The sequence below is a fragment of the Rhinichthys klamathensis genome, unplaced genomic scaffold, assembly GCF_029890125.1.
Source record: "Rhinichthys klamathensis goyatoka isolate OS25496 unplaced genomic scaffold, OSU_Roscu_1.1 h1tg000040l_1, whole genome shotgun sequence".
Taxonomy (NCBI): domain Eukaryota; kingdom Metazoa; phylum Chordata; class Actinopteri; order Cypriniformes; family Leuciscidae; genus Rhinichthys; species Rhinichthys klamathensis.
The window spans coordinates 10,362,518-10,390,135 of NW_026606587.1; the positions used below are offsets into that span (position 1 = coordinate 10,362,518).

Genomic DNA, 27,618 nt, shown 5'->3' on the forward strand with positions numbered 1-27,618 from the left:
TTATAAGTAAGAGTAGAAACTAAATTGAAAAAATTATATAATAGCGTAACTTGACATACACACGTTAAATAAGGCAAAAATGTTATGGCCAGCATAGCATCAAGCACAAGTAACGTAAACAAAGCGCACGTGAAGTGGGCGGGAAAAATTTTTATTCAGTGTTGATGAACGTTGAGCGGCAAAAGGTAGGCCTACAGTAGAAGATGTCTAAACTTTTACATTTAATTATTTTTAAAAAGAATAAAGCTAATTTTACGGGATACTGAGGTGAAACCGCTGCTAAAGACGGCAACAATCCAGGTTTATTGAATTGGTTAACGTTAGCCTTACACAAGATGGTGTCTCAAAAACTAGCGAGCTCTCTAACGTTAACTGTTAAGTTATCTAGGCTAGGTAACGTTAATATTCTCGGGTGTCATAGGCGCGTTCCGAAAGCACAAAATGTTTGGTGCCTATCTAACGTTAGTCAGCATTTTGGAAGACAATTTCAAACATCTGAACGGTGCCTATTTAGGTCGGCAGCTAACTAACGTTATATGTGTTGAGACTCAGAGCCTAATAAATAAACAAATCTAGCATTAGGCCTTTGTACTTTGACAACCAGTGCTCAAGTACAACATGTGGGAATTTCTTATGCTACTGTTTGATGAATGACTACATGTAACGTTATATGTATGGCATAAACGCAAATAAGCTCAATAAGTTTCAACTCACGGTCTCCCATGACGACGTGTATTTTCTCAGACACGGCACACATCACGATGTTTTATTCCCAACTCTTCGTCTCTAAACGAGGCACACTAGCCAAGATCTGGCTTGCAGCCCACTGGGAGAAGAAATTAACCAAAGCACATGTGTTTGAATGTGACCTGGAGGCCACCATCAAGGAAATCCTATCCCCCCAGGCAAGATTCACCTAGTTAATCCAAATATTGACACTAAACCAGCTAACTAATAAAGTTAGAATTAAGTGTAAAGCTAAACTAGAAGAAGTTAAATAAGAATTTTGTGTGTGTGATCTAACTCTGTGATTCATTACCAGATAAAAATTGGTCTGCGAACGTCAGGCCACCTTCTTTTAGGAGTCGTCCGGATATACTCGAAGAAGACCAGATACCTTCTCTCAGACTGCAGTGATGCGTTGGTCAAAATTAAAGTGGCTTTCCGGCCAGGTAAATGCAGCCTGTTGTATCTGTGAATGACAGCAGAATGAGCAAACAATGCACTGTCTGAACACTGCAACTCTAATGATATGTCATTTTTGTCCATAGGACAGACAGACCTGCCCAATGACGCGATGGAGGCCACCTTAAAAACTATCACTCTACCGGAAGACTTCACTGACTTTGAAATTCAGCTACCTGATCTCAAGTATTGTGTTTATCTACAGCACTCGATCATAGCACTTCAGATGCATTTATTCTGATGTACTAGTGTTTTTATTACCTATTTGGCATGTTATGTCTCACCCAGGACCATTGATGTGGTAGACCACTTCTCTTTGAATCAATGCCGCACCGAAGATATTACTCTCAAGGAGAACTTTGGGAACCACTTTCTCAACATCGAGGGAATAGGTATCAACTCTGATTTATCAATAAAACTAAGTAGTTTTTTTTTTACATAGTTTATGCAAAACCATTTATGTCTCTGTATTTATTCAAAAGGGGAGGAAATCCAGTCTTATCAAGGATTGTTTGATCAGAGTTTCAGTGTCCATGGCGACTGCTTTGGTGATGAGGAAATGGCTGTTGACCTCATCGGTGAGTTCATCACATTTAATATTCATGCTTTACATGCTAATGAAATGTCAGTAGATTAAAGAGTTTTTTTTAAAGGTAACACGAAATCATAAATGACTTTTTTTGTAATGCAGCATGTTATTCAAATGAATTTTTTTGTGCACAATATACTGTATAAGACTAGTTAGTTACCATTAATGTAATAGAGATTACTGCAATGATAGCAAATATTTAAATGTTTTATTGAAATGGCTTTTTGTTACATTACAAAAAAAGGGGTTTCAAGTATGGTTTAAAGGTTGTTTTGTTTTATTTCTTTACCACCAGAAGTGACTTTTGAGAAGTGGCTATTTTTATACTTGACTATTTTAATTTTTAAACACGTTTGGGAAACATGGCTACCTCATATGGCTCAGTGTGAACATTAATCTGGGCATTATGTGTTGAGCATGGATTACGAGTCCCTTTGCCTAATTTTTATAACCTCATCAGTGATCACCTCCCCACTTCTCTGAGTTCAATATTTGTTTTCTTCTCTTTGTTTGTGGTCTGTCAAGATTTTATAGCGAGTAATACTGAGGATACTCTGATGCCTGATTTGTGTGATGACACTCCTGAATTACCAGCTACACCTCCTCCAACTGCTGTCAGTGCAGGTAATGATGTTACTTTTTGTTTTAACTATTTGCATTACATCATATGTTACCATTTGAAAGAGATGAGCCAGCAGCCATGTTGTTGTTCATGGCTTATCTTAATATTTCATTCTCGTCAGCTGTTTGGATTAAGTAAATGTTCTGGCATGGTGTCAGCGGATTTATGCAATAAAAAGTCACATTTATTGGCTTGGTAAAAAGTCTTTACATTGCCAAAGTATTAATAAACTTAAAATACAGACATACACATTCACACACAATTTAAAATAAAATTAATAAAATAATGACAATGAGAAGGAAAAGGCCAAAAAAGTACACAATGATTTGTTTTGTCATCTAAGTGTATTATGTCTTGCTGGCATCCTTATCCGGTTGTTAAGTCGTGACGTAACCACTCTCCGATAATACTGTTTCCGGGTCCAAAGGCCGGGTCCTCTCTACCTACCTACCGCTTTCGCCCGAGTTTTAACGTGTTCCCGTGTTGTTTAAATAGATCGGAGTTAAAAAACAAGTGACATTCAACTGTCATTCTACCGCTTTCCCTGTGACGAGAAAGATAAGAGAAAATGGCTGCAGTTGATAAGGTAAGTTACAAATCTTAAACGAATGAAGAAACTTTGGCGCCAGTGGGTGCTATCCCTTAATCCCTAGTAACACCCACTGGCACTGAAGCGAAAAAAGCCCTTAAGAAAAGGGTTTATTTAGTCTAGGATCTGGAGTGGACGAGCGGAGCGCTTGGGCCCGGAAGAGGCTAAACGTCACGCGTGACGTCAGACTTAACAACCGAATAAGGTCCTCTAATAAGATTGTAATAATTAGACATGTTTGATTTGCATTCATGCATAATGCTGTCATGAAGAATAAGTCTGACAAAGCCAGTTTACAATGTGAATATAAATAAATAATAATTTTTTTCAAAATGTGGCTAAATTGTCATGCATTTAAATAAAAATATGAAATGTAATAACTAACACATTTAGGTGTATAGTATGTGCTTTACTTGTTTAAAGTGCCCCATTATACTATTTTAAAGTTTCCTAATGTTGTTTTGGAGTCTCCTACAACCGGTTTACATGCATCAAAGGTTAAAAAAACATTTTATTTTTCGATTTTCAACGTTTCATTTTCTCATAATATAAATTTGCACATCACCACATTTTCAATGATTCTCAAACGACTCGTCAGATGAATCAATCTCTCTAAATCCCCCCTTTCCGCGAGCTGCTCTGATTGGCAGACAGCTCAGTCTGTTGTTGGGTTCAGTAATTGGGTTACTGCGTACAGCGTGCGTGTTTGAAAACAAATACGCCCATTGCCATAACAACGTCAGCTCTGCTTATCCCAATGCTTCCTACACCGTAAACTAAACACAGTAACGAACAAAGACGTCGATTTTACCATATCAATGCGAGCGCGAGTCCGATGATGAAACATTGGAAGAACTAGTTATTCAACCCGAACCTCCATCACAAGGACGACTCGAGCAGTGCTCATTTTGAGGTACATTATGAGATGTTGCAACTGTAACTCCTCACCATCAGCATTAACAAGTGCATGTCCATCAACAAACCGATTATTTTACTTGTACTCATTTATTTACTGAGTATTTTTCTAATTTATTGTGGTGAACATGTGGAAACTGTATCAATAACAGTGCATACATTAGCCGAGCTCTAGCGTGAATGACTAATGTAACATAAACGTTGGTAAAACAAAACTTACTCCATGCTTAATCTTTACTCAAAGTAGTGAGAACGACAGACAATCTGCATTAATAGACAGTTTTAGGTAATAGTGGCCCTCAGCTGATCAGCAGAAGTATTTCAGGAAGACAGTAATAATGTGAGTTAGACAGTTAGCAGGAGACCTATACAATATAAAAATCAAAACTAAGTATTTTGAACACCATCTTTCAAGAGCATTGAATTCTGCATTGAATTCCGAGATTTGAGAAGTTGTCCGTAAAATAAAGGGAACACAGCAAAAGTTTAGGATTATACTGCTGTGGTAAAGATTTATTTTAATCACTGATTCTAAACATGCTCGTCCTTTGGCAGTGAAAAAAAAACTGGCGTTACCTTCACATTGTAGAGCTCAGCGTCTTCTCGACATGATACGGTCCAGTATCCACAGGAATCAGCTGCTGGTTTGAGGGCGTTCAAGTTTTCCCTGGTGTCTGCGCGCGCATTAAGTGGACGGGCAATATGCTAATGTTTCGTCTTGACGTCACAACGAAACGGCTTATGACTCGTTTGAAAAACGATTCATTTCATTGACTCAAAGTCGACTCTTACTTTTGAAAGACAATAACTTTATATATGGTGGACTTTCAGATTTAAAACTGTGCAGGATGTTTTCATTCACTTAGAGCTGTGTTACACACTACATGAAAGGTCATTTTCAAAAATCCATAATAGGGGCATTTTTAATTTAATACCTGACCTGATTATAATATGACAAATTTTTAATATCTGATTGGTTATTTGGGTGTACAGTAACAATCGAGCAACAATCCAACATGAACATTTACCACTGTGTCATTCTCTTAAAGAGCCGGAGTCTGTGAAACCAGGACTTTCCTGTTTAAAGGGTAGGAGCAGTCCAGCCTTGACTGAGACCACTTTCTTGGTAAATGCAGAGGAAGGTTTCGCTCTTGCACCTGTTGCTGTCACACGTGAGTGTTAACGCCTCTGGAGAATATTATGAATAGTAGTATTTACCTTTGCTTCAAACTGGTTGAACTGTTAAAGCAATAGTTCACCCAAAATTCTGTCATTTACTCAAACTCATGTCCTTCCTAATCTGTATGACTTGCTTTCTTTTGTGGAACATAAAGGAAGATATTTTGTGTCTATACAATGGAAGTCAATGGTCACCAAAACTGTTTGGTTACCAACATTATTTAGAAATATTTTTTTTGTGTGTTCTGCAGAAGACTGAAAGTCACACAGGTTTGGAATGACACAGGAGTGAGTAAATGATTTTCATTTTTGGGTGAAAAATCCCTTTATTGTTGGGGTTTTAATTGGTCTCATGAAGCCACTTGAGGGTGCTGTTGACAACCAATAATAAAAATATCCATTGTAAGTTTTGTAGGCCAGATCATGGCAATGAATCAGCTGCTGCAGTGCCTAGCATGTAGATTTATCTGTGTTCAAGGAATATCATGATGACCTGCTATGTTTGCCAAAAGGTGTAGTATGCAACCAGAGTAATATAATCCACAGTTTTGCATAATATTAGATCACAAATAAAAAATGTGTGATGGCAACTAAAAACCACTCACTGCATTAAGCATGTAACTTAGTGAGTTTTAAATGTTTCTACTGGCTAATTTTAGCATTTTATAGTACACACTGCTCAATAATCAGTACGCTAGTATTCCATTTTGAGTCTAGGGATGGTCACAAATTTGCTAATAATTGCAATTCACATCAGACTAATTGAAAGTTCAAACATGTGTTCAGCATCTCCAACAAGGAAAAAAATGACGAGAAAGAGGAAGCTGGTCATTGACCGGTCAAAGGAACTAACTGACGATGCCATCAGAGTTCAACTGGCTGACTGCTCTGACCTCTTAACCCCGTTGGAGATAGCCCCGCCCACTCGGCAGCTCATGGAGTGGAGGGCGAATGGAGGGGTGAAGCAGCTCTTCTCGAGTTTTTGCCTTCCAATCTTACACCCTGACTTAAAGCAGGTATTGCACACCCATTCAGAAATGGCAATAAAGCTCAGCTGAAGTGCACAGCTGTCATTATACTCTCAGTGTAGCATTAAGGCAGTGCATCATAGGAAAGCCTCCTTTCCCTCTATTTCCTCTAGCTGTTCCCTTGTGACACATCACCTAGGAGACAGGGCTTGAAGGGAGGAGCGAGACAGCAGGCTGACCCCGAGGAGATGAGAGAGCAAACTAGAGAGGGTAGGAAATCACATTGCTTCAGACAGAAACGGAGTTGATGAATTTTGTCATCATTTACTCCCTTGTTTCGCTCCAAACCAGTTTGACTTTCTTGCTGTTCCATTATAAATGTCAGAATCAGAAATCATTAAAAGTATAGTTGGCCCATAAATGAAAATTGTCATCATTTACTCACCCGCATGTCGTTCCGACTTTCTTTCTTCTGTGAAACATAAAAGAAGATATTTTGAAGAATGGGGGGGAACCCTGTTAAGTAAGTCTTACAGGTTTGGAATGACATGAAGGTTGGTAAATGATTAAAATTTTTCGGCAAATTATCCCTTTAACAGTTTATGCCATTGCTTTGTCAAGGTAGCAGAATGTCTCCGGTGCTTTTATCTGCACAGTGAAATTAAATTGAATAGTCAAGTCAAGTCACCTTTATTTATATAGCGCTTTTTACAGAATGTTTCAAACCAGCTTTACAGTGATAACAGGAAAATAATGCAACAAAGTTTGTTTCTGCTGTACAGCGGATCTAGAAGAAAATAGTGTCATAGTCCAGCTTAAGTAAGTTCAGTGATAGTTAATTTGTTGTAAAAATGTTATTAATTTATCTAGCCGCTCTGGAGAAAACAGTGATGTTATCGTCCAGCTCAGTTCAGTTCTCATATAAGGGTGTTAAATGCTGGCAGATCAACAATATTGTTGAATATTAAGTGTCCCTGACTAAGCAAGCCAAAAGCCAAAGGCGACTGCGACAAGGAACCAAAACTCCATCAGATGACAGAATGAAGGGAAAAAAAATTGAAATTAATTTTATTCCAATTCTTCAGAAGTCATATGACAGCACTGCCTTCTCAAAGCCTTTCTTGTGTGTTGCGAACACACAAGGAAAGCAAGATATTCAGGGAATAATGACTTGTATTGTAAGTCTGCACATTCTGCAAAATGTTGTTGTGCTCCATGAAAGAACGTAAGTTTAGAATGGCATGAAGGGGAAATCTCAGCTAATCCTGATTACTGTGTTTATACCTGTAGCCGTCTGGGAGAACACTGCTGAGCCGGTCCTGCAAGACTGGAGTTTGCTGCAAGAGTCTGTTGGACAAGATCAAGCAGATAATGCAAACACTACTGTAGACACTTCTGTCATTCATCCAGGACCTCATCCTTCTTGGAACACCACCAGTGTAAGAACTACACACTCATCAACTCATCAAGAGAACTGACTTCAAGAAGTCAAAATTCAAGAAGACACAGACCCTGTTTATTTGTTTTATTCAAGTTCTTGGTCTTATTTTGAATGATTCATTGATGCAAGGTCATAATCATTCATCAGAATGGAGCTCCATCTCTGAAACAACTTTTGACCATTCTTTCACCCTTTTGGTCACAGGAGGAGAGTAGGTTGGAGGTGTCGTATCCAGAGCCTGTCTCTGAGATCTCCATGTTTGGTCATTCATCTGTAGAGACGAGGGAAACCCCACTGGTGACACAGACACAGGTAGTGCTAAACACTCAACCACACACAAAACACATTTTGTCTCTTCAACACGACCACATGTACTGATTATTAACTTTTTCCCGCCATTGGCGGAATTTATGCCACAACGTCATTTGTCACAACGCCAGACCCCATTTTAGCCATTAATTATAATCATTCAACATTACAGTATAAATGAAAGCTGTCAATTTTAACATTTATTAGGCTTTAAAAAATAAATCTTTTAAATTAGGTTAACAATTTTCACATAAACCCACTATAATAAATGTCACATATACCTCTATCAGGGCTCAACGCTAAGGATTTTTTTCTATTAGCCCAGTCAGTCCCATGGTCATTAGGCCGCGACCCAATTTATTTTTAGAAATTTGACCAAATATATATTATAATTTGCTTTTAAAAAACAAGTAAATATATTTTTAAAAATGTTTTTCCAATTCTCTTACACAAATGATGGTTCTGACCTCACCATCTTTCTCCTGCTTCCTGCGCACACATCAGTATCTTCCCTGCTACACACAGCAATCATAACTTGTCCCGTGCCGTACTCCGTTGCGCAGGGACCTGTGAATACAGACCTCTTATTACAGCCTTTCCTCAGTTTCCTGTGAAAAATTAACCAATGAAAATCTGAAAGGTGGATCCAATGCTTTTGTTACATCTGAATTTGCTGTATTTGCACTTAATTTCAGATTGATTGGGTTCTTTTCACACCTTTAAAACAGATCAGAAATATTACCCGTCAAACGATCTGAGCGATCCTTTATGGCTCTTATTATGTTACTCAGTGCAGCTGAGATGGTTTATACCAGGACACTATTATAATCATAAAATGCAAGCATTTCCATTTTGTAAGTCTATCCTCCCGGCGAGCGATTAAAATTTTACTGTGGTTGTTGTTGTAATGTTGTAACTTCACATATTTCATATAACATATCTAGGAATGGCAATAAAAATATATATTTTTTTAAAGAAAATAGTACTTTTATTCAGCAAGGATGCATTAAAACAAACATGACAGTAAAGACTTTTATAATGTTACTAAAGATTTCTATTTCAAATACATGCTGTTCTTTTGAACTTTCTTTTTATCAAAGAATCCTGAAAAAAAGTGTGGTTTCCACAAAAATATTAAGCAGCACAACTGTTTTCAGCACTGATAATAACATTTCAAATGTTTCTTGTTTCACCAAATAAGCATATTAGAAGGATTTCTGAAGGATCATGTGATACTGAAGACTGGAGTAATATTTCAAAATATTACAGTTTTTACTGTATTTTTGATTAAATTAAAGCAGCAAGTTTTTTCCCCACATGAAATTATGTATATCTTGAATGTAATATAACAATTTTTATATCATCAGTAATGTTATTGAAAAACACATGAAAGGATCACACTTTTACAGTAGAGATTTGCTGTGTTCACAAGGGGTGTGTGTGTGTGTGTGTGTGTGTGTGTGTGTGTGTGTGTGTGTGTGTGTGTGTGTGTGTGTGTGTGTGTGTGTGTGTGTGTGTGTGTGTGTGTGTGTGTGTGTGTGTGTGTGTGTGTGTGTGTGTGTGTGTGTGTGTGTGTGTGTGTGTGTGTGTGTGTGTGTGTGTGTGCACCTGCAGAACTTTTGACCTCTTACTTTTTGTCTGCAGTCAGCTCTGAACAGCCAGGATGTGGAGGATAAGAGACTAACCAGTCGGGCACATGACCTCCTCCAGGCCCTCAAAGTAAGAAACAATCAAAAGCTGTAGATGAGGATTTTGGAGTGAAGAATTAAGAGAATGAGAAATTACATGTATGGGTGCTGATGAGAACAGTAGGCTTAATTATAAGGGCTCAATAAACTCAATCACACACACTGCCATTAATTTGACACTCTGTTCACAGTAGAAACGCCAGGCCGCGTTGAAGCACTTCTGTCATATATGAAATATAATCTGTGTGTGTATTGTCCTCTGAAAATAACTCAATATACAGCCATTATTGTCAAAATAGCTGGCAACAAAAGTGAGTACACCCTAAGTGATTATACTGTACGTCGTTTAACCATGCAAAGCCACATGTCCTATTCATCATGTTCATGTTTTTGTCTGCTTGACAGGACCATACAAATTTGTGTATCTTTTGTATTAGAGTATTTACAATTTGTGCTTTAAGTACAATTCTCTCATACTGACCACTGGATGTTCAACATGGCACCTCATGGCAAAGAACTCTCTAAGGATTTGAGCATTAGAATGGTTGCTCTCCACAAAGTTGACCTTGGCTATAAGAAGATTGGTAACACCCTGAAACTGAGTTACAGTACAGTGGCCAGGGTCATACGGAGGTTTTCCAAATCGGGTTCCACTCGGAACAGGCCTCGCAAGGGTCATCCAAGAAGTTGAGTCCTCGTGTTATGCATCAAGTGCAGATGCTGGCTTCAAACAACAGACGCATGAGTGCTGCCAGCATTGCTTTAGAGGTTGCAGAAGTGAAAGGTCAGCTTGTCAGTGCTCACACACTCCAACAAGTCCGTTTGCATGGCCATCGTCCCAGAAGGAAGCCTCTTCTGAAGCTCCAGCATGTGTGGCGACGCCCTGGTGAGGAGTACCAAGAAAATTGTGTCTTGCCTACAGTCGAGCATGGTGGTGGTAGCATCATGGTCTGGGGCTGCATGAGTGCTGCTGGTACTGGGGAGCTGCGCTTCATTGAGGGAAACATGAATTCCAAGATATACTGCAACATTCTGAAGTAGAACATGATGCCCTCCCTTCAGAAACTGGGCCGAACGGCATGATAACGACCCCAAACACACCGGCAAGATGACAACTGCCTTGCTGAGGAAGCTGAAGGTGATCGAGTGGCCAAGTATGTCTCCAGACCTGAACCCTATTGAGCACCTGTGGGGCATCCTCGAGCGGAAGGTGAAGTGCCATGTGTCTAACATCCAGCAGCTCCGTGATGTCATTATGGAGGAGTGGAAGAGGATCTCTGCAACAACCTGTGCAGCTCTGGTGAACTCCACGCCCAGGAGGATTAAGGGAGTGCTAGATAACAATGGTGCTCACACAAAATATTGACTCTTTGGACACAGTTTTGACATGTTCACTTAGGGTGTACTCACTTTTGTTGCCAGCTATTTTGACAATAATAGCTGTATGTTGAGTTATTTTCAGAGGACAGTAAATATATACTGCTATACAAGCAGCACATTGACTACTCTAAAATATATCCAAGTTTCATTTCTATAGTATTGTCCCTTGAGAAGATATACTAAAATGTTTGCTGAAATGTGAGGGGTGTACTCACTTTTGTGAGATACTGTATGTCCTATAGCTATTTGTCACCGCGATTGGGCTTTAAAGGTGCTAAATGTAACTTTTCTTCTAAAATGAATCCTTTTTTTATTGCCTGTGTGTGAAGGGGTTGTAATCACACATTACAATGATCCACTTGTTCGGTTTTGCTATTACGTCTGAAGGCCTGTATTCCTATTTCTATGTGAAGTCTCCGGGTCGGATTTTCTGCGAAATCCATCGGATGTGACGTGCATGCGCGCTCCCGAGCCTCTCTCCTTTTTATATACAGTCTATGCGACGGCACTGCAGCTGACGACATGGAGTCTGATAACACCAAAAAATGACCTGCCTCCAGCACAACACACACTCCAACACAAACTCCACAAAAATATAAAAAACAAAACAAAAATGTATCTACTGAAGCTCGTCAGGCCAAACGTGAATCGGATCGACTTGGGTCGAAAACACGGATCAACATCGGCAGAGCGTTTGAATTATGGAGAGACCTCTGCTATTTTTATTGTAATAAATTACAAGTTTTCAGATATGCTGAAATAATGGTAAACTGTAATGAAATGGCAAGGTAAACTACAACATACATGAGACATGAAATGAATACAAAAGACTGTTCCAGGATAACAAAAAGTAGGTGCTTTAGGATGTAACTTTTATTTGATGTACTAGATCTACTGTCTAACGTCACTCATCCCACTACTATCATATTGTTTATCATTTTCAGACACGTTCAGTACAGTAATGTTACTTCCTACGATCTTACTGTTACACTGAAATTGTTCAGTCTAGTTCACTAACCGATTTCGTTATCATATACATTCACCTATGTTGACATTGCTGATTGTGAAAGATACACGAATAGTTCGTGAAATGCCTTATGCTAGATAACATCACATGTCGGCTAAATGCAGTCAATGTAACGTCATCATGGTACGAGCATGGAGCATTAGTTCAACGTCAAGCTGATAAAAGTAGTCTATTATTGTACCGTTGCAGTGGGAGTTTACATGAGTTTCCAGCATGTTGTGTGATGCTTTCTCCGGTGTGTTGAAAGTCTCAGTGTGGCCGGTACCATGAGTGCTCGCTCTTGTGTTCGAGCACGCGCAAGAGCGCTCTTGTAAAAATTGGTTGCAATCTGAAACATCACCGATAGAGGCCGCTAAAAAATACATATAGCACCTTTAAAAGACAAAATCATCCGTCTTGCCATTTCTTACATCGTGTCTACCTCGTGCAAGGCTGTTTTCACTGGACAGAGCGAATGAATGGGCATCCGTTTACTATCAGTGTGCTGCACAGTGTAGACCGTATCACGAATTATGAATTTTCATGTAGCCAGCACTAGTCAATAAGGAAGATTATGCAGACACTTCATATCTGCAGGTAAGAAAACAGACGTCACATAGGACATGTTAGTTTTACATTATTTGAAACTGCCACGGCAGCAGGGAAGATAATGGGCTACTATTTGCTTTTGACGCGCCGCTTGAGTCCGGTGTAGAGAGGGTGTTACTGACCATAATGCTCGGGATCTGTGAATGATCATAATTTGTGTATAATCCTGAGTTTATCCTGATGGAAATATAAAGAAGTGTTAGACTCCAACAATCTTTTGAAAACAGGGTGTTTTAACCACAAAAACAGCTCAATTTGAAGTGCCCATATAGATTACAGCTCCTTTCGAGGGTGCAAAATGATTCAGTTACTGCTCTGATTGTAAAGCCCTACTGTGATTGGTTGTAGCGAGAACGTGATACGATTGGTCAGCTCAATGTGGCCGTTATCTGATTGGCTTGAGTAAACGGTGGGTGGAGTACACTTTGTGGATTTGTCTGCACGTCGACGCTAGAAGTATGGCGTTATTATCCTATCAAATGTCGAGAGCGCATTATTGTAGCGCGAAAGTACATTAATATTATGCGCGAGCGTGAATCTCTCTGCTCGCGCGCGGAATATGATGTGCCGAGCGTGAATCCCTCTGCTCGCGCGCGGAATATGATGTGCCGAGCGTGAATCTCTCTGCTCGCGCGCGGAATATGATATGCCGAGCGTGAATCTCTCTGCTCGCGCGCGGAATATGATATGCCGAGCGCGAATCTCTCTGCTCGCGCGGGAACTGGGCGCGCGCTCTCAGATACACTTCTCTTGTAAGAATTCTCTCTCTGGGCTGAGTGGGCTTCGCTGCCTTGCTCAGAGAATATGCCTGCACTTAAAACGTGTTCAGTGCAATCGCGAATTGCTCCTCTTCCCCAGCTAACAATTTTAGGTTATAAGAACGTTTTCATAACGTTCCCATTAATTTATAAAAATGTTATTTCTGAATGTTCTAGGGAATTTCAAAAAGTCCAGTTTTTTAGACGTTGTATTAACGTTATTTCTTGGTTATAAGAAAGTTCAATTCTCCAGTTATGTAAACGTTGTATTAATGTTATTTCCTGGTTATAATAACGTTAGAACGTTCAATTCTCCCTTTATATAAACGTTGTATTAACCTTCTTGCTTGGTTATAAGAAGTTATTCAAACGTTCAATTCTCCCATTAACGTTCTCTTAATGTTTTTCAACGGGAGAATTGAACGGTCTTATAACCAAGAAATAACCTTAATACAACGTCTAAAAAACTGGACTTTTTGAAATTCCCTAGAACATTCAGAAATAACGTTTTTATAACTTAATGGGAACGTTATGAAAACGTTCTTATAACCTAAAATTGTTAGCTGGGGAAGAGGAGCAATTCGCGATTGCACTGAACACGTTTTAAGTGCAGGCATATTCTCTGAGCAAGGCAGCGAGCCCACTCAGCCCAGAGAGAGAATTCTTACAAGAGAAGTGTATCTGAGAGCGCGTGCCCAGTTCCCGCGCCCGAGCAGAGAGATTCGCGCTGGGCATATCATATTCCGCGCGCGAGCAGAGGGATTCACGCTCGGCACATCATATTCCGCGCGCGAGCAGAGAGATTCACGCTCGCGCATAATATTAATGTACTTTCGCGCTACAATAATGCGCTCTCAACATTGGACAGGATAATAACGCCATATAGAAGTGTTTTAAAATCCACAGATGCATGAGGGGATTTACAAATGCACAAGAAGCGATTCACAAATAAATGCCAGGCAGAGTTGTGTTTGTGACATAAAACACATTTGTAAATGTTTTATTTTTCATTTGCAAATCTCATTTTATTTATTTGTGAATTTTATAATTTTTTGTAAATCTCTTTACATTTATTTGTGGATCTTAATCTATTTATTTGGAGTAATGCAACAATTCTAACCCCATATTTGATTGCTCTCCAAAAAAAATCTATAAAGATTCCTTTCAAAAAGGCTGACCCTCCTAAAATTCACTATATAATTTGCATACTTGATAATGTGTTAGTGGATATATGCATGTTTTAGGTTTGAACTTGAACTAACTTCTCCTTTCTCTTCAGAGACAAGACTCTTCTCCCAATGCCGCGTACAGTCTTCACGCTTTATGTGAGAGCAGCAGTCGTTCATACGTGGCAGCCATGTTTTTCTGCTTGCTGGTGTTAAAGAAACAACAACTTCTCGACCTGCACCAGAGCGCCCCATACAGTGACATCATCGCCACACCTGGGCCTCTCTTTCACTCCCCCTAGAACAGGTAGCCATGAAGCAATGGAGGGAAAAACATTTGAGGCTTTGACTCGTTAAAGGGCTTTGTTGTGTCATTCATGTTCTTGGATGGAAACAAATTTGATGAATTTCTGTTTTGTTTTTTAATTTCAACAATGTGTTATGAATCCCTGTGCTAAAAAAATGAAATGCATCTGCATAGTGTTATACTGTTTCTAATATATAATATATTGTTCTCAGATCTATATGAGCTGGCTAAATCGTACTGTAAAGCAGCACAGTGAATTGTCTGCATCAAATGATCATTAATTTGATTGTTTCAGTTTAACCAATTTAATGATCTTAGTAAATTGACCAATATTTGTTCATTATTGAAAAGTGAGTTGCAATGGCTTGAAAGTCGAGCATGAATAGTTATTAGTCTTTTCTTCCTACAGTTTAATGTAGTAATAGTTATGTTTTAAAAACAGTTCTGCTCTGTGTTGGTTATTTTGATCTGTATTTTCTTTTCACAGAATCCTTATAAACCATTAAATGTATAAATCAAATAAATATTGCAAAACTAAAAGGAAAAACAAAATCCTTTACTCTTTCTCATGTTGTTACAAACTGACATACTTTCACAAACACTAAAGGAGAAGTTTAGCAGATTGCTCTTTTAAAATGGCAGTGGATGGGGACTGATGTGAATCTTAGTGAATTGAGTGCTGAGAAAAATAGCATCATAAAGTAGATACGACTCAACCATTTCAGATCTCTAATCTTATCTGTCTGCAGCAAGCATTACTGGATAGTAGTGTTCACTGCATGCGCACTTAACCTTATAAAGCCTACTGTATCATGTTTAATATATTAATTTAAGGCCTCTAAATTATCAACATGATCAAAACTTTGCTGAAAATCTGTTTTGCCCCCTACAATAAAAAACAAACAAATATAATCTTAACATATTTTAATGGGAGATGTACTGTAGTGACAACTGATATTTATATTCACTTATAATAATTTGATATATAATATAATATAATAATTTGATATGCATTTATATTTATAACTGATATTTATATAGCAGCCTACTCTCCTATACTCTTATAAAGATCTCATTTATTTACATTACAAGCTGTAAGAATTGCATCTTACTTTTTGGCCTTATAAATATCAGCATCAGTACAATTATTGTGCTCAGTTTGGGCCTCCAAACTGATAAAATAAATATTTTTTTTTCTTAAATTCTATATATGACCCATGAATTCCTGGTGTTTCAAAGAAGATACTCAAAAACAAACATAGGCATGTATATCTTCTGTTTTGATGTGTTGGTGTGACGTCCAACAAAAACAGTGGTACAAGCCTTTGCCATAGACTCCCACTGATGAACGGCAATAAGCTACATTTAATCATGAAGAGTTTAATTACATGTTAAGCTGCTATTTTAAAGCAATCGCCACTGGGATTAACTAACGTTTTAAAGGTTCAAAACTACTAAAGAGAGATATGTGCGCACAATAACTGTACAAAACACTTGAAGTCCAGATCGGAAGATAACCTGATTCTCTGCGACCAGGTAATTTTATCCTTTTTTAACATTCGTTTCCTGCCCCCCTGCCCCTTTAAGAAACGCCGTTGCAGCGTCACGCAAATGCGTCGTTTCTGCTTTCGCAGGTCTCGTGCGCGCGCTCTCATCAGCAGCAGCATCCATCAGTCCCATCATCAACCGACCCGGGAGAAATGACAGCCAATAACATCCATGAACAAACTTCACTGGGAATGGGAGACTGCAAAGCAGCGTCGACGGAAAAGCAGAGGATGTAAGTCACGTTCAACCAGGTCTTACTCTTCTCTCGACTTTCATAAACTCGTCTGTAATGTTATGATGGAGGCTTAATGTTCATCATCAAAATTATTTGTGTATCATAAGTGCGTTTCTCAGCATAAAACAGTTTAGACTAAGCTTGTTCTAAAGCCTAATATAGTTTTGTGTCCTGCAAAACCAACGACGCACTGTTGCAGCGCCGCGTTTCAGTCTCAGACAGGCGGATCGTATTCTGCTGATATGTCACATACTGTTACATAAGACCGCTTGTGCCCTTTACGATTTACCTGCAACATATGGAGGGTGGTGACGTCACCATGCCCCGCTCCCACCGCGGGTCCTGAAACCATGGATGTAGCATTTAAATGTTTATATCTTGGTTTGTGTTACTGTATATTGTAGTACAATACATGGATATGTCTCAGATATTTAAAATGTGGTAGAAAAAAGCCCCTGTAGTGCCTTTTTTTTTACTTTTATTTATTAATATTATCTTTATTGTAGTCCTATCTGGCCATAGGCTTAGAGTCTCTGCAGACACCAGAGTGACCTGCGACTGTCAGATATTGTTCAGAGGCAAGTGTTGTTGAATGTGTAGTAATGTCAAATGAAAGTTAAATCAGCCTTAAAAACATTGGATGGAGCTCCAAAACTTGACTGACAGCATTAAAATATTACTGTGATCAAACAGAAAGACGAGACAGTTGTTTAAGCTGTATTTTAGTTGAGCGTTTACTGTGTCATGATCTTGGGCATTATTTACAGGGACTTTTGTATTTAATGTTGATTTGGCAACAGACAGTTGTTTGAATTGAAAATGTATTTCAATTGATTGATTCAAATGAAGTATATGACATTTCATTTTACATTTATTCATTTAGCAGACACTTTTATTTAAAGCGACTTGCAAATTCATCTTAAGGAGGCAGTAACACAAGAAGTGCTAGCAATACAAAGTTTCAGATATTCAGAATAGTACAAGCTAGAACATGGAGGGATTAAGAAATAATGAAAGAATAGAAGGTTTTCAGTCTTCAGTCATTTTTTGAATATTGTTAGGGATTGGGCTCTCCAATATAATGGAGATCTTTTAATTTCACATAAAAGATTTATATATATATATATATATATATATAATATAAAAAATAAAATGCTGAAAATTAATTAAAATATTGCCCCTTAAAATGTTAATTTCTTACACTAATAGTACCACTAGTGAAAATGCTAATTTGTATTTTTCTGATGTGTATTTCCAATACACATATTGTCAGCAAAACATTTGGGCATGGATTTAGATTTGAGACGTTCCAAAAAACATCTGCCTATGTGTTCAATCAACGCCAAGTCCCTTTTATTTCTATAGGGCTAATACAATACAGATTGTTTCAAAGCAGCTTTACAGTATTAACAAGAATATAACAGTCAATATGGAAAACGATCAAATATAAGATCATTAAATTTTTGCTGTAAAGCTGCTACCAAGGACAATAGTGTCATTATTCAGTTCAATGTTGATTCAGTTCAGTTCAATAACAGTGTCGATGTTGGTGGTTTTAGCATCACGTTTTGTGTCTCAAGTGTCACAAATGATGTCTCATTCAATAAACCCACAGATTTAATTTGTTTAGTCATTATTAATAGTGCAGAACTATTTTATATTTATATTACATTATATCATTTCTTGTAATGTTTTCAAAATTCTGTAATGTTCTGTTTATTTCCAGGTTTAAATAAAGAAAGTCCCTGATTTACAGTGTAGTCTCAGACTCCAATACACAGTGTATTTAGATTTAGAATGATGAATGCAACATAAACATAGTAACATAAGAAATGTGGCAAACCAAACTAGAACAGAAATGAAAGTGAGCAACAGGAAGTAGTTTGAGGGGGTTTGTTTAGGATGGTAAAGAAAGATGGATTTGACGGTTCAGGCTGGTTTTAGAACATATGGATTCATAGTCTCCAGATATTGTGTATGTGTCTGTGTCAATGTTAATCATAGTGCAGACCTTATGTTGTTCACTGTCCTGAACTGAACCCTGTTGTCTGACAGATGCCCAGGGGCTAAATATACTGCCATATCATACACATTCTGCTTATTTACTGTGGAGGGTTTTTATTTTTCAAAACAGTGTCAGGAAATGTTATCATACTTAAAGAATTTATATGAATTCCCTTTTTCTTTGCTGATGACAGTGCAAACTTCTCAGCGAATCAATTTATTTGTCATTGCACATTGTGGACTGAAATAAACATTTTTCAGAGATGCAGAATCCAATCCAAACATACTGCAAAACTGCTTACAAAGGGTCCACTACTATTATCACATTTATGGATGACAGGAGATTCTTGGACAGTTGAGTATTCTGAGAACATTCATCAAATATGCATAAAAATAATCTAGAAGCACATGAATCTCATAGTTCACACTAGCTTTGTCATCATGACATCCAGTCAGTCACACCCACACACACACTTGTCACTCATGTCACCATATCATGATAGTCAATCAACGTTTCTGTCAGTGTGTGAATAGCTTAGTGCAAAGTGTGAAAGAATCTGTCCGCTGTATATATGTGTGAGTGCCTTTGTCTAGTTCATTTTGTGTATTGTTCTGAATGTTTGGTTTACATAAGCATTTATTGTCTTGTGAGTCATGTGGCATCCAGAATGAAATGCTCTCTGTTGGATTGTGTTCAGCATCTTGAGAATCTAATATTGTCTGGCATGTGTCTTCATGGATTTGGTATTGTAGTGCGATGCAAGGTTACAGAGTGTCCTAATAAACACTTGTGTTTGTGGCTATCAAATGGCCACCGCAGCTTATAGTTTAGCCTTTTGTGTTATTCTAAACTGTCATGACTAACTTTCTACCATGGAACACAAAAAGGGTGTGGCTTCAGAATGTCATATGACTTGTTTTGTGTTTGTTTGTGTTTGGAAAATAACAGCATTAACATTTTGCTTTTGGGTCAATGAAAAATACATAATCTAATTCATACATACAGCGACCTAAATACAGCTATTCTATGATGATGTACATATTTTTATTAATGAATATGTATCTATTAATTAAAATTAATTATAGTATTGTTAAAGTCAAGTCACCTTTATTTATATAGTGCTTTTTACAATACAGATTGCATCAAAGCAGCAGATCAATAATATAGTTGAATATTAAATTTCCCCAACTAAGCAAACTAAAAGCCAAGGCAACAGTAGCAAGGAACCAAAACTCCATCAAGTGACAGAATGGAGAAAAAAACCTGGGGAGAAACCAGGCTGGGGGCCAGTTCTCCTCTGGCCAATAAACGAACAGTGTATGATTATGATTCAGGCAGCCTTGCAGGTCAGAAGTCAGATTGGATCGGAACATTCAGAATATTAATCCAGTTCCATCTGGTTGGAAGTCGGAGTCATCATGCCGGTATGGAGACGAGTTTGTTGAGGATCAGTGCCGATGGCTGTTGTGTCGATGAGGCCTTCAGAGGGCTGATGAGGCTAAAAATGAAAATGAAGATTTTTAGTCTTGATTTGAACTGACAGAGTGTGTCTGCTTCCCGGACAATGTTAGGAAGACTGTTCCAAAGTTTAGGTGTTAAATAGGAAAAGGATCTACCGCCAGCAGTCGATTTTGAAATTCTAGGTATTACCAACTGGACGGAATTTTGAGATCGCAATAGACGTGAAGGACTATAATGCGTTAAGAGCTCGCTCAAGTACTGGGGAGCTAAACCATTTAGTGCTTTTTAAGTGATCAGCAATATTTTAAAATTTATACGATGTTTAATAGGGAGCCAATGCAGTGTTGACAGAACTGGGCTAATATGGTCATACTTCCTGGTTCTGGTAAGAACTCTAGCTGCTGTGTTTTGGACCAGCTGTAGTTTGTTTATTAAGCATGCAGGGCAACCACCCATAATAGCATTACAATAATCTAGCCTTGATGTCATAAACGCATGAACTAATTTTTCTGCATTTTTCATTGAGAGCATATGACGTCATTTAGATATATTTTTAAGATGAAAAAGTTTTACAGATACTAGACACGTGACTTTCAATTGGTATCAAAGATCACACCCAGGTTCCTATTTCCTAACCAACGACGAAAACTTGACAGAGCAGCCGTCAAGTGTTAGACAGTATTCAAAATTATTACGTGAGGAAGTTTTTTGTCCAATAATTAGAATCTCTGTTTTTTCAGAATTAAGTAGTAGGAAGTTACTAGTCTTCCAGTTTTTTATATCAGCTATGCATTTCGTTAATTTTGTGAATTGGTAAGTTTCGTCAGGGCGTGAAGAAATATAGAGCTGAGTGTCATCAGCATAACAGTGAAAACTAATGCCATGCTTCCTAATGATGTCTCCTAAGGGGTGACAGAGTGAACAGCAACGGTCCTAGTACTGAGCCTTGTGTTACTCCATACTGAACTTGTGATCGATAAGACATCTCTTCATTTAATGCTACAAACTGATAACGGTCAGATAAGTATGATTTAAACCATGCTAATGCATTTCCACTAATGCCAACATAATTTTCTAGTCTATTTAAAAGAATGTTGTCAATAGTATCAAATGCAGCACTAAGATCGAGTAACACTAATAGAGAGATACAACCACGATCGGATGATAACAGCAAATCATTTGTGACTAATAAGAGCTGTCTCAGTACTATGGTATGGTCTAAATCCTGATTGAAAACCATTTCCATTTTTTTCTAAAAAGGAACATAGTTGTGAGGATACTGCCTTTTCTAGTATCTTTGACAGAAAAGGTAGATTCGAGATTGCCCTATAATATCACAACTATTCAGTGATTTCAACCACATAATGTTTATTATAGGTTTCAGACATTTAAATACACATAAGTACTACCAAAAAAAACACACGTGTCTAATAATCCTTTCAACTATAATTTGACAACATGTTTTATTCATATCAGATACACATATGGCTAACTATAAAGTTTACTCTATTCTTCTCCCAGTTCATCAGCCACTTTCATGTATTTCAGGAGAAGTGGATGAATTTATGTGACGTAAATCCGACAGATGCGATTCTTTGAATTGCGGCGCAAACTAACATGGCGGCGCCCATCGCGCGTTATAGATCAGCTAACATGATCATTATAAAGGTACTTAAATGACAGAACACATTCACATATTTTAAAACCAGAATATAAGATAGTTCATGATATAGTTAACAAGTTTGTGAATATTTAAAAAAAAAAAGAAAAGAAAAAGAGATACATCTGTAATACAGCGCTATTTAAAATAACGGTTGCCTTAAAAAACTCACACTGGGGCTCAGCTAGAATATTTTAATAATAATAATTTACATGTAAAAGGTTTAAAAAAAGAAATGGCAGTTTTGATTTCATGGTCACTTAAAAAGGAAATCTCATTCACTGCTTTTTCAGAATCGAAAAACTTTTCCCCGTTAATCAGAATCATGTGGTGCAGCCCACATGCAGAAACACGCATTAAAAATATATATAATTCATGAAATTATATCATAGAGAGGAGCCCCTCATGTATGTCAAGGTCAGTAACTCTTTTAAAAATATAATCTGAACATTTTGTATTCCATTAAAAAGATCCCTGTCCAAGAGACCAATATCCTGTCTCATCTGTGGTGTATGTGTGTTTTAGAGAGATCTGTCCTGAAGAATCCTTGTAATTGTGCCGTTACAAGGTGCCAGTCCTTACCCATGTCCCTCCCCGTGAACCGAAGACCATCTGCTGGTTCCCGCAAGTAATGCTATCCGCCTTTTTTTTCATGCATAATCAAACATATCAATAGTTTTCTGATTATTATGATGTGATATATTCATTAAGCACCAGTAGTGTGAATTCCTTCAAAAACACATCCAGTTTCACTGTGACAGCATGTTTGAAATGGACGTCAGAGCTCAGCTGTCACTGTGTGTGTGTGTGTGTGTGTGTGTGTGTGTGTGTGTGTGTGTGTGTGTGTGTGTGTGTGTGTGTGTGTGTGTGTGTGTGTGTGTGTGTGTGTGTGTGTGTGTGTGTGTGTGTGTGTGTCATAGAAGGTCTGCTGCCCCAAGCAGCACTCGACACTCGCTTGGAGACTCGACTGTCCGTAGCAGTTACTCAACAGCATCCTGCAAGTGCACAGAGAGCAATACTGTACCACGCTCCAATCCAGCCACACCACGGTGAGCGGCGCACACACTCGAAGGCAGATTAGATTTGTCTTCCATTAGGGTCGTGTTCCAGATTTCGTATGGTGGCAAAAAGTACAGTACAAAAATAGAATTAATGAAACAGACATGACTCTATATCCATTTATAAGTCTGGTTACTTGTGTCTAAATCGGAAATTCAGAAGTTCTGAAATACAGAAATGCTGATGTGATTGTGCATGTTGGAATAGTTCACACAAAAATTTTAATTCTTAATTTACCTTCCCTCATGTCATTCGGACCTCTGTAGAACACAAAAGGAGATATTTTGTAGAATGTACAACCTGCTCTTTTCTATGTGAAGGTGAATGGGGACTGGGGCTTTTATGCTACAAAAAAGGACAAAAAAGCATCATAAAAGTGACATGTATGGTACCCATACTCAGAATTTGACCTCTGCATCCAATTTAGTGCAGTAAGTGCACACATTAGTAGTCAGCAGTGAACACACACACTGCAAACCGTGGACACACACGAGAGCTGGAAGCAGTGGGCAGCCATTTTTTCTGCGGCGCCCAGAGAGCGATTGGGGGTTCGGTGACTTGCTCAAGGGCATCTCAGTCATTTCCTGCCCGTATTGAGGATCAAACCTGCAACCTTCGGGTTACCAGTCTGACATTCTTACCATTAGGGCACAACTGCCCATGAAAAGTAATTCATACTACTCGAACGCTACACTGCCCGGCCAAAAAAAAAGTTGCTGTTTGTTTGTCAGTTTTTCTAACCCTAATTGATGGAGTGTGTAGCTTTTCAATTCTTAAACATCCATGTAGGAAGACACATCATGGCCATATTCCAGGATGACAATGTCGAGGCCTTGTCCACACGGACACGGGTATTTTTATAACCGGAGTTTTTCCTACAGCGTTTTTAAAAAAAATCCCGTCCACACATGCTCGGTCTCTGTCTACATGAAAACGTAAAAACACGCTATCAAGCGCGGTCAAGAGCATGCCATGCCAGCAGGCGGCGATATAAACATTAACCGTAAAGCCACGTTGGCCAATCAGAAGCGCACATCTGACGTCAAACACAGCGGGTAATGGCGCAAACTCTGACGTCGCAAGGCAAAAACCCCGGTTTCCCTGTCTACACGACAACACTGTAACCGGCGTTTCTGAAAATCCTCACCCTGGCAGGGGTTTTCAAAAATGTTCGGTTTCAGTGCGTTTTCGTGTGGACGAACGGCCGAACCGCGTAAAAAAAGTCACGGTTATAAAAATACCCGTGTCCGTGTGGACAGGGCCTCAGATTGTGAAAGAATGATTGTGAGGTTCATGAAGAATCATTTTCACACATGAATCGGCTCCTCTGAGTCCAGATCTTAAATTCACTGAAAGTCTTTGGGATGTTCTGGAGGAGACTTTACAGAGAGCTGGACTCTTGCATTGACAATACAAGATCTTGACCATAAATTGATGCGCCTCTTGTTGGAAATAACATCACATTTATTTCCATCAAGATGTGCTTTTTTTTTTTTGTCAAGCATTAATGATCAAATTATGTACTCATAAGCATTTGCCTATTAAAATCCAAACAGCAACTTTTTTTTTTTTTTTTTTTGCCAGGTAGTGTATATTCTAAGTCTTCTGAAGTCAAGACATAGCTGTTATTCTCTGAAAATCTCTTCCTTTGTAGGTCTCATTTCCAATTGACTCGCAATGTAATTTTATCTTTAATTAAATTTTCTTGTGAGTGGGACTGGTTTTGCATGCACGTTATGTCTTCCCCATTGCCATTACAAATTGCACGCTGTACAGATGGACTGGCTGGCAATAAAACTGACCACATATTTAGGGTCACTATATTGTCTTCGACAATAAAACTGTAGACCGGACAGCTTCTCAAATGTACAACATGAATGTGGAAGTTGCCAGTCACTCACAGATGTAGAGCTGAATCCCTGATCAAAGTAAAAAACAATTTGTTCACTGATGATGTTTAAAGATTGCGCCAAGCTTTTGCTGCCCCTAGTACAATAAAAAACAGCATGCTATTATGTTGAGTACATGGTAAAAAGGTGTGTTCAAAAGAAAACAACTTTTGTTATGTCGATACTTTGTGAAAATAGCAATTTTATTTCGAGATCACAAGAAAACAAGGAAGAAAAAAGTACAATGCATGACCTCTTAGAGCTTCCTTAATTTTCTCTTCAGCAGAAATAGAGAAATATACAATCTGTTGCTTTTTGTGCAAGTGAGACGGGTAAAAAAATCATTGTTGCCTAAATGTACACTGTCACACCATGAGCCCAATAATTACACTTGGACCTGTTATTTAGTTTTATTTGTACCGTTAACATATTAAATATTTAAAAATTATGAGATTAATCACAATTAAATATTATGCATTCCTTGCTTTCTAAACCAGACGGCAGGTAAAGTATGCGACCTGTAGTGAGAATCACGGGATCCGTCCACCAGCTCCTGAGCAGTATCTCACCCCACTGCAGCAGAAGGAAGTGTGTATTCGTCACTTACGAGCTCGGCTGAAGGAAAATGTGGAGAGGCTTCAGGACCGGTTAGTAGGGCTTCTACCTGTCAACGTGTCAGTGGAGTTTTACAGCTTCCTGCCATTCTAGCAGTACAAGATCATGTCCTGTGAATCATTCATGCGTGCGCACACACACGCACACACACAAACAGTTTCACTATCTTTGTGGGGACTCTCCATAGGCATGTTTTTTTATACTGTACAAACCGTATATTCTATCCCCATAAACTAACCCTAACCCTAAACCTACCCTTCACAGAAAACTTCAAATAACCTAAATGTTCAAATAACCTTAATTTAGTATGTTTAATAATAATAATAATAATTCATTACATTTATATAGCGCTTTTCTAGGCACTCAAAGGGCTTCACATGGAAGGGGGAATCATCAGTTTACTAATCCATTTCCTTTGTGGGGAATTTTGGTCCTCACAATGTAGGTTAAACAAGTACACACACATATATATATATATATATATATATATATAGCGGAACCTAACCAGTGTCCGAATATGCCTACTTCACTACAAATATGGTATTTAGAAAACAGTTGGCGAAAAGTACCTGAATGACCAACTACTTCTGGCGAGATTCTGAAGTTTAAATCTGATGAACACTTTATTATCCCACAAGGCCGCAGGAGAGCAGTTGTGAATGACAGTGAAGCACCGCAACTTACGCCACATGACAGTGGTCACATGACAGCTGTAGTTCATCCTGATTGTACTCATACCCCCCAAACTCATACTATATAGAACATATTTTTTTAATGGACAAGAAGTAAGTTTCAAACCAAATGTAGTACCTACTAAACCATCTGCAATTTCGAATGCAGCATTGGATTTATTACTTATGCCCTTGTTTTTTTGTACCACGGCAGAGACTCTGAGGTCGAGGAGTTACGGATTCAGCTGACTAGGATGCAGGAGGACTGGATAGAGGAGGAATGTCACCGCGTAGAGGCTCAGCTGGCCCTAAAAAAGGCCCGGAAGGAGATCCGGCAGCTTCAGGAGGCTGTTGACACAGTTAAGTCCAACCTGGGGACAGAGGCAGATCAACAGGACTGCAAGTCTGAAGGTCTAGGTGTCGGTAGGATAAACCAACGGTTTGGGGCATCAAGGTCTTGTGGCTGCTCTCCAGCCCACACCATGAGTCGCAGCGCCACCTTCACCAGGCTGAGCAGTGATACGTCACCTGGCGCTACAGACCGCAATGGAAATGTATGTTCTGATCGCTACATCCCCGCCAACAGAGGGGCAATGACGTTACCGAGAGGTGATGGGCGTACTCATCTACTTCTGGAAGCAGCTTTACTGTCTGAACAAGTCCCTCACGCAACGCTATGCTCCACTTTGTCGCGATCATCAACCTGCGAGAGATTGTGTAGCGGAGAGACGGTGTTGCCTGTTAGCCGGTCCTGTCATGCTGTTAATAACAACTGTAGCTGTGGTCCACATGCCTACCTCCAACACCACCATCTGTTTCTGCACCTCCCACAGGAGGAAGCACCACCTCCTCCTCCAACAGCACCCCCTAGTGCATCCGAAGTGAGTGACAGGCCAGGGTACCGGTCGCAGGCCTGTAGCCCCACCATAACCTGGATCTCCGAAGAGGGCGGAGGAGAGGAATTGAGCGTCATCACTTCAGCAACGTGCGCACCAGACGTCACTTTAGCTGAGCCACTGGTGTTTTCGCCATCCTCCGCCACTACTTCACCTGCTCAGATGTCTTACATCACAGAAACTTTACCGCTAGACAGCACAGTTGAATTTACATCAACAGCGACACCAACAGTGCTGACCAAGCCACAGGTTCAGCAACCGTGTCCCAGAGCGCCACCACCTCTCGAGCTGCCGCCACTGGAAACAACGGTAGTAAAAGTCAATGATGAAGATGGAGTGGAGGAGGATGAAGAATCAACTCCCCCTCAGAGGAGCCACTGGAGCCGCTATTTCCTGATCGACCTCCTAGCGGTGGCCGTTCCCGTAGTTCCGACACTGGCGTGGCTTTGCCGAGGGCCACGGAATGAAGGCATGCCGATGTACAACATGAGCTCCCTGTTGCGCGGATGCTGCGCCGTCGCGCTACACTCTCTCAGACGGGTTGGCAGTGGCTGTGGTCGCGTCCCCTCGGCAACAGGAAACGCGACACCTATCTGATAACTTTAACATTACAGTACCATCAAAAACTTTTAACTGGACCTTGTGTGAACTCTTTGTCCTTGTTGGTAATATCTTTGAACCAAGGAGGCGTAAATCTGTTCTTGGTTCAAATGCGTTTTTGAGACAAAGATCGAGGGAATGTGGCCCTTATTTGCACGGACACTCTCATTTCCACCATTTGTTTTCCTTTTCCTTCTCCTTCTGGTTCTCTTATCTGCTTTATTTCCTCCCTTTCCTGTCTGAAACTCAACAGGCAGTACACAGTCAA

The 27,618-nt window shown here is 39.1% G+C and overlaps 2 protein-coding genes across 7 annotated transcripts; both read left to right on the forward strand.

Annotated features, from left to right (window-relative positions):
- Window positions 1-679: 679 nt before the first annotated feature.
- On the forward strand, window positions 680-14,826 carry rad21l1 (RAD21 cohesin complex component like 1). Its single transcript, XM_056246820.1, has 13 exons — window positions 680-905; window positions 1,043-1,172; window positions 1,272-1,371; window positions 1,474-1,577; window positions 1,668-1,763; window positions 2,300-2,398; window positions 4,950-5,072; window positions 5,866-6,095; window positions 6,221-6,317; window positions 7,338-7,486; window positions 7,693-7,800; window positions 9,442-9,516; window positions 14,518-14,826. Exons 1-13 carry the CDS (start codon window positions 723-725, stop codon window positions 14,704-14,706), a joined length of 1,683 nt encoding a protein of 560 aa, XP_056102795.1. The 5' UTR covers window positions 680-722; the 3' UTR covers window positions 14,707-14,826.
- Window positions 14,827-16,324: 1,498 nt separating this feature from the next.
- LOC130082056 (syntaphilin) lies at window positions 16,325-27,406 on the forward strand. Of its 6 annotated transcripts, none has more exons than XM_056246824.1 (5): window positions 16,339-16,510; window positions 22,146-22,248; window positions 22,541-22,669; window positions 25,066-25,215; window positions 26,069-27,406. In XM_056246824.1, the coding sequence occupies exons 2-5, from the start codon at window positions 22,205-22,207 to the stop codon at window positions 27,345-27,347; spliced, it is 1,602 nt and encodes a 533-aa protein (XP_056102799.1). In that variant the 5' UTR covers window positions 16,339-16,510; window positions 22,146-22,204; the 3' UTR covers window positions 27,348-27,406. The 6 variants fall into 6 exon arrangements, with proteins under 6 accessions (XP_056102801.1, XP_056102799.1, XP_056102800.1 ...); XM_056246825.1 differs by having other exon boundaries at window positions 16,339-16,491; XM_056246821.1 differs by lacking the exon at window positions 16,339-16,510 and having other exon boundaries at window positions 21,924-22,248.
- The last annotated feature ends 212 nt before the right edge of the window (window positions 27,407-27,618 follow it).

Coding starts and splice junctions, on each gene's coding strand:
- rad21l1 (XM_056246820.1), top strand. CDS start 723: ATGACGACGTGTATTTTCTCAGACACGGCACACATCACGATGTTTTAT. Junction 1,372..1,473: donor ATTCAGCTACCTGATCTCAA/GTATTGTGTTTA, acceptor TGTCTCACCCAG/GACCATTGATGTGGTAGACC. Junction 2,399..4,949: donor TCCAACTGCTGTCAGTGCAG/GTAATGATGTTA, acceptor ATTCTCTTAAAG/AGCCGGAGTCTGTGAAACCA.
- LOC130082056 (XM_056246821.1), top strand. CDS start 22,133: ATGTGTGTTTTAGAGAGATCTGTCCTGAAGAATCCTTGTAATTGTGCC. Junction 22,670..25,065: donor TCCAATCCAGCCACACCACG/GTGAGCGGCGCA, acceptor TTTCTAAACCAG/ACGGCAGGTAAAGTATGCGA. Junction 25,216..26,068: donor GTGGAGAGGCTTCAGGACCG/GTTAGTAGGGCT, acceptor GTACCACGGCAG/AGACTCTGAGGTCGAGGAGT.